The sequence below is a fragment of the Plecotus auritus genome (genome assembly GCF_963455305.1).
Source record: "Plecotus auritus genome assembly, chromosome: 3".
In the NCBI taxonomy this organism is placed as follows: Eukaryota; Metazoa; Chordata; class Mammalia; order Chiroptera; family Vespertilionidae; genus Plecotus; species Plecotus auritus.
The window spans coordinates 163,495,369-163,512,714 of record NC_137772.1 but is presented as its reverse complement, the minus strand read 5'-3'; the positions used below and the strand labels follow the sequence as shown (position 1 = coordinate 163,512,714).

Here is a 17,346-nt window from a genome sequence, read left to right as displayed (position 1 = left end):
GTTCTGATTCTTGGCAACCCTATGATGAGTGATGTCCACAACATCCTGTCCTCAATAACTCTGTTCAGCTCTTATAGACTCATGCCTAAGGCTTCTTTTATGGAGTCATTCCATCTCATAACTGGTCTTCCTCTTTACCTGCTGCGTTCTATTTATCTCAGCATTACTGTCTTTTCCAAAGAACCCTGCCTTCTCATGATGTGCCTGAAGTAGGACAGCTTCAGTTTTGTTATTTTTGCCTACCTCGACGTTCCAAGCTTAATTTTCTCTAAGACCTACTAGTTAGTCTTTCTGGTTGCCCAAGGTATCTGTAGAGCTCTCCTTCAACACTGTATTCCAAATGGATCAATTTTTTTCCCTTCCTCATTATCCAACCTTTACATTTGTATATAGTAATTGGGAATGTGAGGGTGTGGGATGCTCTTAGTCGGGTCTCTCTAATGATACATCTTTGCCCTGATGATCTTTCCTAATTCTCCCACTGCTTCCCTTCCGATTAGCCTTTTGATTTCTTGGCTATAGTCTCCATTTAAATTGATGAATGAACCAAGGTAAACAGAATCTTTAACAATTTCTATACTGAATGAATCTGAAAAACCCATATGCCCAGGAAGGACTTCTGACCCTTCCCTGATTCAGGTAATAAAAGTCTCAAGTGAAAGGTGCCATCCTCATTCCCTGAGTAAAGTAGCATCCTTATTTCCAAAGACTAAGGAACACAGAGAGGAAGCTGAATGAACAGGCCTGCTGTTACCCCCAGTTTACTACACTTAGCTCCCACCCTTTTTCCTCCTAGTACATTTTTCCACGACTCTCCATTCAAATCTAGCACAAAAACACCTAAGTTAAACAGCTTCTTTGGGTCTTCATTTCTTATGAAGGCTTCCCTGTCATGTAAAATTTATATTCAATACCTTTGTATGCTTTTCTCTTGTTAATCTGTCTTTTGTGTGTGTTTTTAAATATATATATTTATTGATTTCAGAGCGGAAGGGAGAGGGAAAGAGAGATAGAAACATCAATGATGAGAATGACTGATCAGATGCCTCTTGCAGGCCCCCCCACTGGGGATTGTGCATGTGCCCTTAACCAGAATCGAACCTGGGGCCCTTCAATCCACAGGCCAATGCTCTATCCACTGAGCCAAACCAGCTAGGGCAATCTGTCTTTTGTTAAAGGGACCCCAGCTGAGAACTTAGAAGGATAGAGAAAAAAGATATTTTGCCACCTCTACAAATTCGAGGACATTCTAAGCAAAATAAATAATATGAACCAAGGTAGGAAATGGGGAAAGATTTCTCTGGGGCTTCTTCCTCTTTACTAAGAGTTTGGCTGCAATTTGAGGCATTAGATGGGCCTTAGATGAATTTGAAAAGGTAGGCTGGGCAAGATCACAAAAGGCCTTCAGTCTGCACTATTAAGATTAGGCAGGTCAAGTGTCTAGAGTAGAAGGCATCTCACAGAAACTGCACTCTTATTGGTTTTGCTTAGAAAATTTTCAGTGAGGGATAATTAACCCTGTTGAGCTACACAACTATTTTATTAACAGTCTTATCATACATCACAAATCTTTTTCTGAAGAAAAAAAAGGGCATAAAGACTTAACAAATCACAGTTCTGCCTTTGGTGAGAATTCTGCCATTTGAAGCATTCAGATAAAAAATGCAAACAAAAGTTTTATGAAACTAAAAAAAGGTTCTTTAAATTCTAGCTATAAAATTATGATTAAAGAATAAAAAAATCACTGAATGGTGTGTTATTCCCATACCAGAGGGATTTTTAAAAGCTCTCTAATGTATGAATAATTGTTTACTTCTTTAAAAGCATTATTTCTTAAAAGCTACATTCTTGATTTAGGAGAGTAATTTGCATTAAATCTACCAGTTTTGTTTTGACCACAAAACAAAATTAGCCAGAATTTTCTTTTATGCTCACTGTATGTAACAGGTAAATAAAGTCAAAACAAATTCTACAGACTCAAAAAAGATTTCATTGATGCTTCCTTGGAGAGAAATCCAGTTCTATTTCTCCTCAAGAGTATTCAAGGAATAATAGACACTCTCATCTTAAACAAGCCAAGTTCATGTTTTTCTTCTAGAAGGCACACAAAAACTCTTATATGAGTAATGTTAATTATTCAATTTGAAAGGCAGCATCATAAATGACTGTGATTCTTAAACAAGATTTGTATTTGTATAATAACGTAATGTTTACCAAAAGAGGAAACCTTTAACACCTTTCTACTCTAACACACTGGCTTGCAGAGAAAAAACCCCAAACATGCTTTCCATTCATCTTTGAAAGCAGGCTGGACATGTCAGGACCAGAGGTTTAGACTCCATGCTATATTATATTATGCTTGTTAATTTTTTAATACAAAAGCAGTCCATGGTTTAAACATGAAAAATTCACACACAATTTTTTTAAGTGTTCTGACATAGATCAGATATATTGGGGCAAGTAAGCATTTCCTGAAAGATAAATTGGGTCCTTTGGGAAAAAGATTAACTCATTCAATACAACAGAATAGCAAAATATTAATTATTTCTCTAGAACACTGGGACCATAAAAGAAATGTACTTGGTGTAGCACAGATGCCAAATCAAAAAAACTGTAGAAAAAAGGATGTTCTATTTTTTAGAATTTCTTAACTAAGGAATTTTATGTTGTTCAAATTAACCCACAGCCTCTAATAAAGATAGTTTCCAGGCTAGGATGTAACTGTGATCAGTAATTCCCTAATGATTAGAGAAAGGTAGCAAGGGTAGAAGATGGAGACTGCTGATGAAAACACCCATTGACCATGCATGGTATTGCAACCCAGTTCCATTGGATTCCATCAGCATCCAATCAGAAGGCTGCTGGGCACAGCTAAGTGCTGCCCTTGGAGTTTCAAGAATGCAATCCAGGCTTTTGCAGAAAATGGGAGAAATTCACAAGCCTCTGAGAAGAGGGATGTTTCAAAGAACATTCAAAGATGATAGATAGGTCACAAATTTAATATAATAAAAACAAAAACAGCTAAATCATTCCTAGGAGACACACACATGCACACATATACCCATGCACACATATCTGTAAGGTTCAATACTCTGTGTATCCTAGCGTTGGCATCTTTCTCCTATTTTTCCAAACAATTTTTTTCATGCAGACTATGTATCAGTATCACAGGGAACTTTTAAAACATACACATTTCAGGGCACCCAATCTAGAATCACTAAATTTTACCCTCTTAGGGAAAGAGAGGAGGGGCCCAGGAATTAGTATTTTCTTAATCTCTGAGATGGGTCAGCAAACCACTCTCACATTAGCTTTAGCAATCACCACATGAGATCTCTTCCCCTTGAGAATCATTATCTCCAACTGTACTTAAGTTTTTGGTTTTCAAACAATTACTTTATTTAAATAAATATATACATATATAAATCAGATTTGAGAAAGAATACATTTACAAACAGAAAATTTGTACACATGTAAAATCTATATATATAAAAGCCTAAGCAACCATTAAGAACAAACAACCGGTCGACCAGTCTCTATGACATGCAATGACCACCAGGGGGCAGACGCTCAATGCAGGAGCTGCCCGTGGTGGTCAGTGCGCTCCCCAGAGGGAGCGTCACTCAGCCAGAAGCAGGCTCATGGCTGGCAAGTGCAACTGTGGGGGCAGGAGCCTCTCCTGCCTCCTTGGCAGTGCTACCGGGCGGAGGCAGCTGGGGCTCCTCCCCGGCCACCTGCCACCTCAGCACTGCTACATCCCTCAAGGGATGTAGGACTGCTGGGTTTCGGCCTGATCCCCATAGGACCTGGCCTGCAGGGATCGGGCTGAAATCCAGCAGCCCGACATCCTCCCAAGGGGCCCCAGATTGCGAGAGGGCACAGGCCAGGCTGAGGGACCCCACCCATGCTTGAATCCATGCACCAGGCCTCTAGTTTGTTTATAAAAAGAAAATGTGGTTTTTTTACATACAAGGACTATTGGCATGACAGGAAGAGCTTGCTAACATTTATTGCTTCTTGGGAAGGGAATTAAGTAGCTAAAGGACAGGGGGCAGCAGGTAGACTTTTCACTATGAATTCTTTTGTGCTTCAAAAATTTTGACCCATGTTCATGTATTACCTATTAAAATTAATAAAAATAAAATTTAGAATATATCATAAGTTCAAAAATACAAGACAATAAAAATAACAACTATGGAGAACATTTTGGGGACACCTGAGGAAATCTGAATATGGACTCTATATTAGATGATGGCAGAAAACAGTGTTAAATGTTTTGTGTGGAGACTATGTTATAGTTTTGTATGGTTCTTAGAAGATCCAACGGAGTATTTAGGAGTGAAATGGCATGATGTTCGCATTTGACTTTCAAACAACTCAGGAAAATAAAATTATATGCTGAGAGAAATAAAGCAAGCGTGGCAAAATTTTAATAACAGTGAATCTAGAAAAATAATATATCATTGTACAATTTTTTTAAGCAACAGTTTTACTGGTATTTAATTCATATATATAACATACACCCTTTAAATTATAAAATTCAATGGTTTTAATGTAGTCAGAGTTGTATAACCATCACCACTGTATAATTTTAGAACCGTTTCATGGCCCCAAAAAGAAACCATATATACATTAGCAGTCACTCCCGATTCTCCCTCACGCCCTCCAACTCCTGGCAACCATTTTCTGTGTCTACGAATTTGTAATCTACTTCCTGTGTCTATGATTTTGCCTATTCTGGACATCTATATCCTATATAATAAAAGGCTAATATGTAAATTGTCCCCTCAATGGGGAGTTCCAATGGGAGTTCGACCAGGGGGCGGGGCCAGCCGGCCAACTGCCTGCAGCCCCTCCCCCAGCCAGCCCTGCTCCCAATCAGCCTCGCCCCACCCCATAGGGGCGGGCTGGCAGGCCAACCTCCCACTAGCCCCATCTGCCCTGACCCCACCCATGCATGAATTCATGCACCGGGCCTCTAGTCTATATTAATAAAAAAGAAAGATGCAAATTGACCATACCTTCACAACACCCACCAGCCAATCAGGAGTTAGTATGCAAATTAACCCAACAAAGATGGCGGGTTAATTTGCATACATAGGCACCGAGCGGCCGGGGGCGTTCCGCAACGCCCCAGCCACTCCGGGCCTCTGGGCAGCGTGGGAAGGCGGAAAGGCGGCTCCAGACCAGAGCAAAGGCAGAAAGGCAACTACTGGCCAGAGCGAAGGCAGTGCCAGCAGCCAGGGGAAGGAAGGCCCATTCTTGCACAAATCTTCATGCATTGGGCCTCTAATATAATAATAAAAGCATAATATACTCAGTAGACTGGATAGCCGAATGACCTTCCGAACGAAGCCGGGGCTGCGAGGGCCAAGGCAAGCCACTGTGACTGCGAGGGCCAAGCCCCTTGCACGAATTTCATGCATTGGGCCTCTAGTTTAATATAAATGGAATGATACAATACGTAATCTTTTATGACTGGCTTCCTTCATGTAGCATAATTTTACTAGGTTCATCCATGTTCTAGCATGTAGTACTTCATCCCTTTTATTTGCCAAATAATACCCCACTGTATGGATATGCCACATTTATTTATTCATTGATGAGTATTTGGGTTGTTTCCACCTTTTGGCTATTACCAGTAATACTGCTATGAACATTCCTGTCAAAGTTTTTATGTGCGGGCATATGTTCTCATTTTGTATTTTTCATTGGGCATATATATATCCAGGAATGGGATTTACTGGTCATATTACAATTCTATATCATTATCCTATTCTTGCAACTTTTCTGGATGAGTAAAAATTTCAAAATTTAAAAAAAAACTAGGAAAAAACTTTATAAAGAAAGAATAAAAACATGATAATATATTAATCAAACTATCTGTGCTCAGAGAAAAGATGTACATTACATGATTTTGCCCAGTATACAACCCTTATTCTTCACAAGGGAAGTTAGTAAGTGCTTACAATGTTTTCCATCTTACTATGACAGAAGACTATTACTTCATAATCTTACTTTGTCTTATTATTTATTCAAGAAATAAAAATAGATCTTGTTTATTGACTTGCAAAATGATCAACAGAGATGAATTATTTACCTGGACTGGATAAAGAGCATCTCACTATTGATACAAGCAATAATGCATACAGACAGAATAGGGGCTTTGGGGTCACAGAGGAGGGGGATTCAAGATAAGTTGCATGGCCCGGGGCATACTTAACTTCTCTGAGACTCCATTAAAGAAGAACTATCTACACCTATATCTCAAAGCAGGTATCATATAAGAGAGTATTACACAGTGCCTGACATACAGTAGTTGTTCAATATTTTCCTTCAAAATAGTTACATAAAAATATTTCCCCCAGTTTAACTGCAAGCTTAAAAATCAATTGCTGCTGTATAACAGAAACATTGATATGTTAGTTTTGAAACCAAAAAGAAGTCTACTTCTCCATAGAGATGACCTCCAATTGTTTTCTGTTTCTGCCTTTTCACCTGAGCTCTAGATCACCATTTCCAACCACCTAATGAATCTCTTCTTGAAAATATGCTAGCAACTCAGTCTCAAATTGCTCTAAATTTTGCTCACTACCTTCTACCAGGTAAGCCAGCCCCTCTTGACTTCTCAATTCTGTAAATAATATTATCACTTAAGGTGCAAAACCTCCAAATCACCTTTGACATAAACTTCTCATTACTCCCACTATCCTGTTGCCAAGACCTGTAGACTTTTCTCATCCTCATCTCCTTTTCCACTGTCTTGCAACCATGAGGCCCTATCACTGATCAGACTACCATACTAGCCTGCTGAACTAACCTTCCCTCCTGTGACCACTCCCTTTACCATCCCATCCCATTCCACCCACCAGTGCCACAGTAATCAGTTTAAGATAAGGATGAGAAAGAACACTCCCATCTTCAAAAATCTTTCATGGTTCTCCACTACTTATCAACTATTCACTTATTCATTCAACAAACACCTTTTGAGCACCTATATGTGCTAGGCTCTGTTCAAAGTGCTGAAGACACAGAAGCTGCCATGGAGCTCACATCCTAGTTGTGAGAAAAGAAAACACACCCTGAGCAAATAACAGTAATTTCAGATGGCAAGAAGGAATGTGAAGAAAATAAATCAGGGGAACAGAAGAGTGACTAAGGGTAGGATAGAAGAGAAGGCTTCCCTGACATTTGAACTAAGACTTAACTGACTGAGTAGATAGCTAGGACAAGAGGGTTTCAGAAGAGAGACCAGCAGGTACCTCACTCTGTGGCCTTTCAGTATTCTGAACTCACCTTATCATCTCAAAGCATCTGCTCCCTTCTTTCCTACCTTTGCTTTTAAAACCCTACCTGCCCTTAAAAGTCATCTCTGATTCTACGTCTTCCATGAAACCTCTTTAAATCCCCCCACTTTGCCTCCCTTCCCCAGATCATTGATCAGATAAGTATTATCCTTCATTTGGGAATATAAGTTAACTTATCTACCTTTCTCTTTTAGGCAAACATACAGGAAGTTATATATCCGAAAGAGGGGTATCCTTCAAAGTAATCACTAGGCCAAAAGCAATTATACAGGAGTTTCTAACACATGTTACGTAACAGGTACATGAAAGGAATAAGTGGATAACGCACCAAGGTGATTACTTTGAAAGGGCATTTATTCAAATAGTGGTTTGTTAAAAAATCACATTATATTATAGATAACTAGAGGCCCAATACATGAATTCGTGCACAGGTGGGATCTGGCTGGCAGGGGAGAGGGGACATGGGAGGTTGGCTGGCCAGCCCCGCCCCTGATCGGGGTGGAGGGGGCCAATCAGGGGCGGAGCCAGCCAGGGGGAAGGGCTTTGGGAAGTTGGCTGGCCAGCCCCACCCTCTGGTTGAATTCCTGGTCACACTCCCGGTCGAGGGGATAATTTGCATATTAGCCTTCTATTATATCAGATTCTCTTCTGATTGTATAAACTCATTTTATAATACATCTTTTAGCCGAAACCGGTTTGGCTCAGTGGATAGAGCGTCAGCCTGTGCCTGCAACCAAGGTACATGCCCCTGACTGGAATCGAACTGAAGCTGTCCCGGGTTCGATTCCAGTCAGGGGCATGTACCTTGGTTGCAGGCACATCCCCAGTGGGGGGTGTGCACTGGGGGTGTGCAGGAGGCGGCTGATCAATGTTTCTCTCTCATCAATGTTTCTAACTCTCTATCCCTCTCCCTTCCTCTCTGTAAAAAATCAATAAAAAATATTAAAAAAAAATACATCTTTTAAAACTTATTTCATTATTGGTCTTTCACTATTGCTTAGAGAAGTATCCATCCAGGATGGTGTTAACTAGCCCAAAGAAGGTGCCAAATGCATACTTGTCAATTAATTAATCTATACAAAATGAAATAGTGCTATTCTCCTTTGTTTTTTCATCATAGATCTTTATAAGAGTTTGGGGAAAAACTGAGAGTCTGCGTGAGATCCAGAGGCTGCCACATTCTATCCCTCCCTCCTTCTTCACCTACACTGACCTGGAGCTGTATTTCTTGAGGATGGTGTCCAAAAGGCCAACGAGCTCTTCAGCATTGATGAACTTCTGTGTGCTGAGGGTGTACATCTTCTCATAGAAGTCTGCAATCTCCATCCGCGCCTGAACGAAGAAGCAGAGCTGCTCTGACAGGTGGGAAAGGAGTTCTTCCACGTGAGGAGCGGTCCCTCCCAGGGTGCCACGGCCAGTCACTACCTTCTTCAGCTCGTTATGCAGGGAAGTATAGATAGTGCGGATGGAGTCCTTCCTGCTGAAGAAAGACTGGCCCCCTGGTAGGCAAATGACATAAGCACATGACAGGTAAGGAAGAGAAAGCAGAAGTACAAAATACCTCTCAGCATTCAAAAGGAAAGGATCTGAACTGCTGAGCTCAGTGAGTTTACATCTACCATATTCTCTAACTTCTATGCTTAGAATTTAAATATTTTGAGGTTGATAATTTCACTGGAGAGTTAAATGATTGCCTGGTACCACTCATTAGTGTAGCAATGGACCTATCATTGGTTTCCTTACCCACACACCAATTCCCACTTTAATGAGGACTCAGATTCATTTCAGAGAATAATTATCCTAGATCGAAAAAGCCCTCCTAACACATAAATATATTTGAAACAAACGAGAACACCCAATTATGAAAAACTGTTGTTATTCCTAGTAAATCAGCAAATTTTATTTCTGCTTTAGAGTTACATTTTCCTTTGAATCTCATCTTTTAATCTTATCTTTCAAACCAGAAAATGGAAAATACACATAGATCTCCCTCATATAAGAACACAGGCTACTGGCTCTCAGGGGAAAAAAGAACAGCTTAGTACTCTTAACAAAGTTGACAATATAGGTTTTAATAAGCAGCACGTTGTGAATCACCAAGAGCAACAAGCAATTATAAATAACTGCTACTGTAACTCAGTGGTTCCAAAGGAAATCAGCAAAATATAAGACCAAATATATCCTTTTCAACAATCAAAAAGGATCAAATGGCATAGATATAATTTCCTTACTTCTATATTAATACACGATCAACTATATTTCTGAAAATTATAGAGCCAGCTTCACAAATGTTGCGTTAAGCAATTCTGCTACCAAAGGGTCAGAGGCAAGACATTAGGAAAATGAAGAGAAACAGGACAAGTTTAAAACTGTAATTCTTAGGAAATATAAAAAAACTCAGAGATGAGTGACAGTTTAAATTTTCTATTGATATACACAGAAGGCTTTAATGAGTGAATTTATTACTATTCTAAGATATCAGTTAGGAGTGAAAATTATTTATCAAGGCATTTGTAAAAATAACCTCTTAATGAATGGAAGATTTCACAAAGTTGTTTTTAATTCATTGTCCAGCTTATGATTCAAGAAATGAATCTGGGCTTCTAGTTAAGAAGGTGGTGTAGATAAATGTGTTATTGCATCCTCCCACAACCACATCAAAATTACAACTAAACTACAGAACAACCATCATTTAGAACCACCTGAAATTTAGCTGAATGGAAATCCTACAACTAAGAATATAAAGGAGACACCACACTGAGATTGGTAGGAGGGACGGAGACACAGGCTGGTCCCACACTCACGTGTGCTGGATAAAAATCGGGAGGGATATCTCAGCTGCAGAGATCTCCCCTGAGGAACGAGGGATCCCAGCTTCACACCAGGCTCCCCAGCCCAAGGTTCCAGTGCCAGGAAGGGAGGTCCCCATACTTTCTGATTGTAAAAACCAGCAGGGATTGAGGCTGAGTGAGACAGAAGGCTGCTGGAGTCCCAGGCAGTTCCTCTTAAAGGGCCCTCACACAGACTTGAACTCACTCTCTCTGAGTTCTAGCACTGGGGCAGCATCTGGAAAGGCACCAGGAATATACGGGGAGAAACTGAATTGTCTGGCATCAGGACGAGAGCTGGAGGGGGCAGCTTTCTCCCAGACAGAAGTGCTGGCAGAGGCCATTGTTTCTTTTCTGAGCCCTCCCCCATCAGAGCCAGCAGGAGAGTGCCATATCTGAGTCTCCATCAACCTTGCTCACACTGTTTGCCCTATCCTAGTGATTCCCTGAGATCTTGCCCCACCCAAGCTGTTTCCAGTGACTTTTCCATATGGCCTGTCTTGGCTCAGGCTTTAGACTTTCCTATATAATCTCTCAAAACAGCATCTGGCCTCAGTGTGCCCCTTACCTCTCACTAAGTGCCTCTGGGCCCAGCACTAGCAGCAGCTGGCCTTGCCTGGGCACCTCCAAGCCCAGCACAAGTAGCAGACATCTGCAGATGGCTTTATAGCTTATGCTGGGTGGCCCCGGGCAGAACTCAGGCAGGCAGCAGTTGACCTTGGCTTGCAACTCCAGGGAGGATCCAGAGCCAGCACACCCAGTGGACAGCTTCAGACCACATTGAAACACCATCCACAAGCATCAAACTCAAGGGGCAGACTCAGCAGACACCAGAGCCCTGCTGAAGTAAGCTCGGATCTATGAAGTGGGCCCTTGCACAGCTGATCCTCCACAGGGGTGGGTTGATCAAAGCCAGTCCTTGCAGCTAATTGGCCTGGGGGTAAATCCCTCCCATTGATGGGGGGTGGGAGGACACACACTGGGAATGCCCAGCTTGGTTGAATGGGGAGGCTGTGCCACTGGACCTTACAGGACACCTACTACATCAGGCCACTCTTCCAAGTCCAGGAGATGTAGTAGGTCTACCTAATACATAGAAACAAACAGAGGGAGGCTGCCAAAATGAGGAGACAAAGAAACATATCCCAAATGAAAGAACAGAACTCCAGAAAAAGAACTAAACAAGATGGAGTCAAGCAATCTATTAGATGTAGAGTTCAAAACACTGGTTATAAGGTTGTTAGTGAGAATGCCAACAACATATTAAAGGACATGGAAACCATAAAATGAACCAGTCAGAAATTAAGGATACACTAACTAAAATGAAGAATAATTTACAGGGAATCAACAGTACAATAGATGAAACCAAAAATCAAATCAGCAATTTGGAATATAAGGAAGCAAAAAAACATCCAATCAGAACAGCAAAAAGAAAAAAGAATCAAAAAAAAAAAATGAGGATAGTGTAAGGAGTCTCTGGGACAATTTCAAGCATACCAACATTAGTATCATGGGGTTGCTGGAAGGAGAAGAGAGAGAACAAGGAATTGAAAACCTATGTTAAAAAAAAAATTATGGAAAAACTTCCCTAACTTGATGAAGGAAACATACATAAAAATCCAGCAAGTGCAGAGTCCCAAACAAGATGAACCCAAAGAGGCCAACATCAAGACACATCATAATTAAAATGCAAAAGGTTAAAAACAAACAGAGAATCTTAAAAGCAACAAGAGAAAAGCAGTTCGTTACTTACAAGGGATCTTCCATAAGATTGTCAGCTGATTTCTTTTTTTATTTTTTTAATATATTTTATTGATTTTTTACAGAGAGGAAGGGAGAGGGATAGAGAGTTAGAAACAAGAGAGAGAAACATCAATCAGCTGCCTCCTGCACACCCCCTACTGGAGATGTGCCTGCAACCAAGGTACATGCCCTTGACCGGAATCGAACCCTTCGGTCCACAGGCTGCCGCTCTATCCACTGAGCCAAACCGGTCAGGACTGTCAGCTGATTTCTCAACAAAAACTCTGCAGGCCAGAGGGATTGGCAAGAAATATTTAAAGTGATGAAAAGCAAGGACCTACAGCCAAGATTACTCTACCCAGCAAAGCCATCATGAAGAATCAAAGGACATATAAGAGCTTTCCAGACAAGAAAGAGCCAAAGGAGTTCATCACCACCAAACCAGCATTACATGAAATGTTAGTCTCCTTTAAGAAGAAAAAGAAAAAAATACATAAAACATATGAACAATAAAATGGCAATAATTACATACATACATATTAGCAATTGAATCTAAAAAACAAAATAAACAATCAGAACAGAAACAAGCTCATAGACACAGAGAACATTTTGATGGTTATTAGCTGGGAGGGAGACTGGGAAGTACAAATTGATTGTTACAGAATAGTCATGGAGATGTAAAGTACAGCATATGGAATATAGTCAATAATATTCTAATAACTATGTATAATGTCAGATGAGGAGATTTATTGGGATGATCACTTAGTAAGTTATATAATGTCGAATCACTGGATGTACACCTGAAACTAATATAATATTGTATGTCAACTGTAACTGAAAAATAAAAAATGTAAAAAAAATAAACAACCACATACACAGATCTTTCCTATAATCTGGGAAAGTGAAATGTCAGAAGTCAATCAAATGCAATAAAGGCACTTCACAAATTCTGTTCACTAAAACAGTCAACATATCCTAGTTTATATCCTTCATTTTATAAGTGGCCGTGACTATCTGTTTGGATTGGAGGACACAGAAAAATGGACAGTTTCATGGCAGTGAAAATGTAAAAAAAACAAGTGATGATCCCTTGGCCAGGTTTTTGTTTTTGATGACCTTCAATCCACTTGAACTCTCCTTTTATCAGAAGACAAAACAGAAGGATTCCGAATTGGAAGAATAGTTTAAGTCCCAGAATGCTATTACTTGAAGGTGAGGATGTGGGTGGATATTAAATCACTTTTTTTGGCCTATGGTATTTTATCTCCCCTCCCCCGCAAAAAAAAAAAAAAAAAAAAGAAAGAAAGGAAGGCAGGAAGAAAGAATAAATGAACTTATAGCCCTTACTACTATGGTAACCACCTTGTCCCAGTTTATCCATGACTTTCCAGATTGTAGCACTGAAAATGTTATTCTTGGTAAATACTTCCTTAATCCCATGTCCAAGGAACCCCATCAGTCCTAGGCAAATCTAGAAGGTTGGTCACCCTACTTACTATTGGTTCCACAGACAAACAACTGGCACTTAAAAACTATTTTCTCCAATTTATTGCTTAAACAGATTGACTAACATTCACATCATTTCTCCTAATAGCAGCAAAATCCATAGGTATAGGTGGATTGAACCTGACACCAACATCCCATTCAGGACTGTACCTTGGAGGGTTTGCCTTCCTTCCATGCCCACACTTGGTCTAGCTTTGCAGATTTTGTAAAGTGATGGTACAGAATAAATAGACCTCTGTGCCAAGGTCTAGGACAAAATTTCTTAGGTTAGGAAGGTAATAAGAGTATCATTTAAGACCTAAAAGCGCTGACAGTCTGACCAACTTGGTTCTAAATCCCAGCTTCCATACTTGAAAGCTGTGTGATGTGGGAATGATTTAGCTACTTTGAACCTTGGTTATTGTTTTAAATGCAGAATTAGTAATAAAGCTGCTAAAAAGGCAAATTAAGTAACATTTAGTATGTAATGTACCTAGAGCAAAGCACATATTCAATCATGCTAACCTCTTTCCCTTCCATTTATAACTGATATAAGAAAACGCTCAATACTGCATAATTGGGCCTCTGAAACTATGGTAAATTGGGAGTTTCAAGTCCTGTAAAAAGAATAGCTATTTGACAGAGCGAGGTGACCTCAACTCTGTACTCACTTCCAGTGTTAAACAGTGTGGCCTTCCTGATACCTTCTTTCATCAGATTACCCTTACCTAGCGGAGTTAAGCATGACATGAAAACAAAAAATATCTTTAAAAGCTTATCAATAAACATCAATCACTAGTATGTGAAAACAAGTAAAGTAACACTTATAAGGAAGGGACAGACCACCAATGCCATTTCTTTATCCAGCCCTCTCTTCTCAAAGCTCTCAGGAGCATAATCCTATTTATTGACTAGCCTTGTTAGGAATATCCAATGAGGATTAGCCTTCCAGAGATACCAGAATTCTTTCTCTTTTCAATTTTTTGAATTTATAAAATATGAATATTTTAATTTATGAGTGCTCATTATTTCTCAAAATTTCAACAGTCTATCTCACACATGAAATTTCAAGGTATAAGTATATTCAAGGAGCATGTAAAACATCTAATTGGGTATTTTATTCTACAACTTCTTGATAATTTTTAAATGTCAGTTCTCAAGGTAAGTCATTTTCTACCACACTAAATTCCAGCAACCAGAGGTTGAGGAAACTCTCTAGTAATGAAACAAAGGGAACAAAAGTATGACTTTCTAAAATCCTCCACAAGCGCTGAGTCACTGATCCTTCCCCAAAAAGAGATATTCTCCCTTCCAAGGGAAGAGAAGGCTCCAAGATAAGGGCTCCACCCAGAGTTTTTCACCAGTGAGCCAAGACCAAAACAGAAAGCTCCCTGTCAGGTCTGTCCTTTGTCCAAAAGACATCTGTAATCAGGATTCACTGCTAAGGTCACCAATAAACACCAGTTACAGAGTGAGGTCAAAAAGACTCACTTTTTTGAACCATGTTTTAAATGTTTAAAAATACATATAAACTTTTTGTTTTGCTTTCTAAAGAAAACCATAGAGCCCTAGCTGGTTTGGCTCAGTGGACAGAGCGTCAGTCAGTGAACTGAAGGGTCCCGGGTTCAATTCTGGTCAAGGGCACAAGCCCGGGTTGCGGGCTCGATCCCCAATGTGGGGCATGCCGATCAATGAGTCTCTCATCATTGATGTTTCTATCTCTCCCTCTCTGAAATCAATAAAAATATATTAAAAAAAGACAACAAAGAAAGAAAACCATAGAGCCCGGCCAGTGTGGCTCAGTGGTTTAGCGTCGACCTATGAACCAGGAGGTCACTGTTCGATTCCCAGTCTGGGCACATGCCCAGGTTGCAGGCTCCATGCCCATTAGGGGGCATGCAGGAGGCAGCCGATCAACGATCTTCTCATCATTGATGTTTCTATCTCTTTCTCCCTCTCTGAAATCAATAAAAAATATATTGATTAGCAAAGTAGTTAAAGAACATGAGAATGTTTCAAATGGCAACACAATTTTTTAAGAAAATGGAGAGTTGGGGATATACAGATGGCCAAGACAAATGAAAAAATGCTCAACAGTCACTGATCATCAAAGAAATGCAAATTAAAACAACAATGAGGTATCATCTCACACCCATAAGAATGGCTACCATCAACAAATGACAAGCGCTGATGAGGATGTGGAGAAAAGGGAACCTGCTGGTGGGAATGCAGACTGGTGCAGCCATTATGAAAAACAGTATGGAGTTTCCTCAAAAAATTAAATATGGTACTGCCGTTTGACCCAGTGATCCCACTTCTAGGAATATATTCTAAGAAACCTGAAACACCAATCAGAAAGAATGTATGTACCCCTATGTTCATGGCAATGCAATTTACAATAGCTAAGATCTGGAAACAGCCCAAGTGTCCATCAGTAGATGAGTGGATAAAAAAGCTGTGGTACATTTATACCATGGAATACTATGCAGCAGTAAAAATAAGGATCTCTTACCATTTGAGACAGCATGGAGGAACCTGGAGAGTATTATGCTAAGTAAAATAAGCCAGTCACAGAAAGAAGAGTATCTCATGATCTCATTCATATGTGGAATCTAATGAACAAAATAAACTGATGAACAAAATAGATCCAGAGACATAGAAGCATAGAACAGACTGTGGAATCTCAGAGGGGAGGTGGGGGAGGGTGGGTGGATGGGAAGATACCAACCAAAGAACTTGTACGCATATATGCATAACCCATGTACACAGACAATAAGGTGGTGAAGGGGGGGTGGGGAGGGCTAGAAGAGGTCAATGGGAGGGTAGGGGGACAAGGAGGACATATGTAATACTTTCAACAATAAAGACTAAAAGAAAATGGAAAGTCAACCCAATAATCATGAAGTCTTACTGTATAAGCATGTTGATATCACAAACATTCCAATACCAAAAAACTGTAAGGTATTTACAAAGTTAAAATTAACATCTGGAACCTACACATTTACTATACATGTGAATAAAAGTGACAAGTCACCTGGGAGCCTGAACAGTGCCTGGCCATGTTTCCCAGCGTAAAATGTCCTGTGGGTCAATTTCAAGGCATAGTACTCAAGCTCATCCATGCAAGGTGGGGTGTACGCAGAACCAATCACAATGCATAATATGGCCCACTTCACAGAACCCAAGCTGGAGACAATGATGGTCTTACACATGATCTTATACACAGGACAGCCAGTTTTGTTTACCTAAAACCAGGCACATACAACTTAACTAGAGTAGCAAACTTTTTAAATAGGGGTGCATAAATAGGCTTTAGGAAATCTAACTGAATGCTCTCAAGATTATATGCAAAATTGTATTACATATATATTTTTCTGAGGAATAAGTCCACAGGTTTAATGAAATTCTCATAGATAAGCTTAAAAAATTAAGAATCATGGCACTGGGGTCAATCTTCACACTTCGTGAGGAGGGGGAATCTATAAACAACAAAACTGCCAGAAAATTACCTACCTTCAATTTTACAGTCAAAATCCTCCCCATTTACATATACAGTATATGTAAATCATAATACATGTACAAAATTTTAAATAAATCATGGATACAAATACAATCTGACAGTTTAAAAGCAGGTATTCTGGTTTGGGCTCTCACACAACTGCATGTACACAATTTGCCAATATGTAAAAAAGAGGACTAATAACACTGCAACAGCAATTGAAATCTGTGAGAAGTGCCACTGTAAAAAGGGGAAGAAAAAATGTACAAGGTGAAACTATCTGACCAGTTTTTGCCAATGAGTCGACATAGTAAATAACAAGTTATTATTTGAATAGCTAAGGCAGAAGTTAAGATCTCAGAAAGACTTGCTCCTTTAGTGTTTACTGAAAGTAAGATGTACATACATGGGCACCTTCAGGCAATATAAGGAAATTGGGGGTGGAGGGGAATCAAAATGGAATCTGCACTCAATTTTTACATTT

At 39.8% G+C, this 17,346-nt stretch overlaps 1 protein-coding gene across 1 annotated transcript in view; it reads right to left on the bottom strand.

Moving 5' to 3' along the window:
• Nucleotides 1–17,346, bottom strand: part of KICS2 (KICSTOR subunit 2) — a 34,157-nt gene that overhangs the window by 15,581 nt on the left and 1,230 nt on the right. The window contains exon 2 of the mRNA XM_080662076.1: nt 8,521–8,806. Coding sequence (XP_080518202.1) covers nt 8,521–8,806 — 286 coding nt within the window. The remainder of the gene's footprint in view (nt 1–8,520; nt 8,807–17,346) is intronic.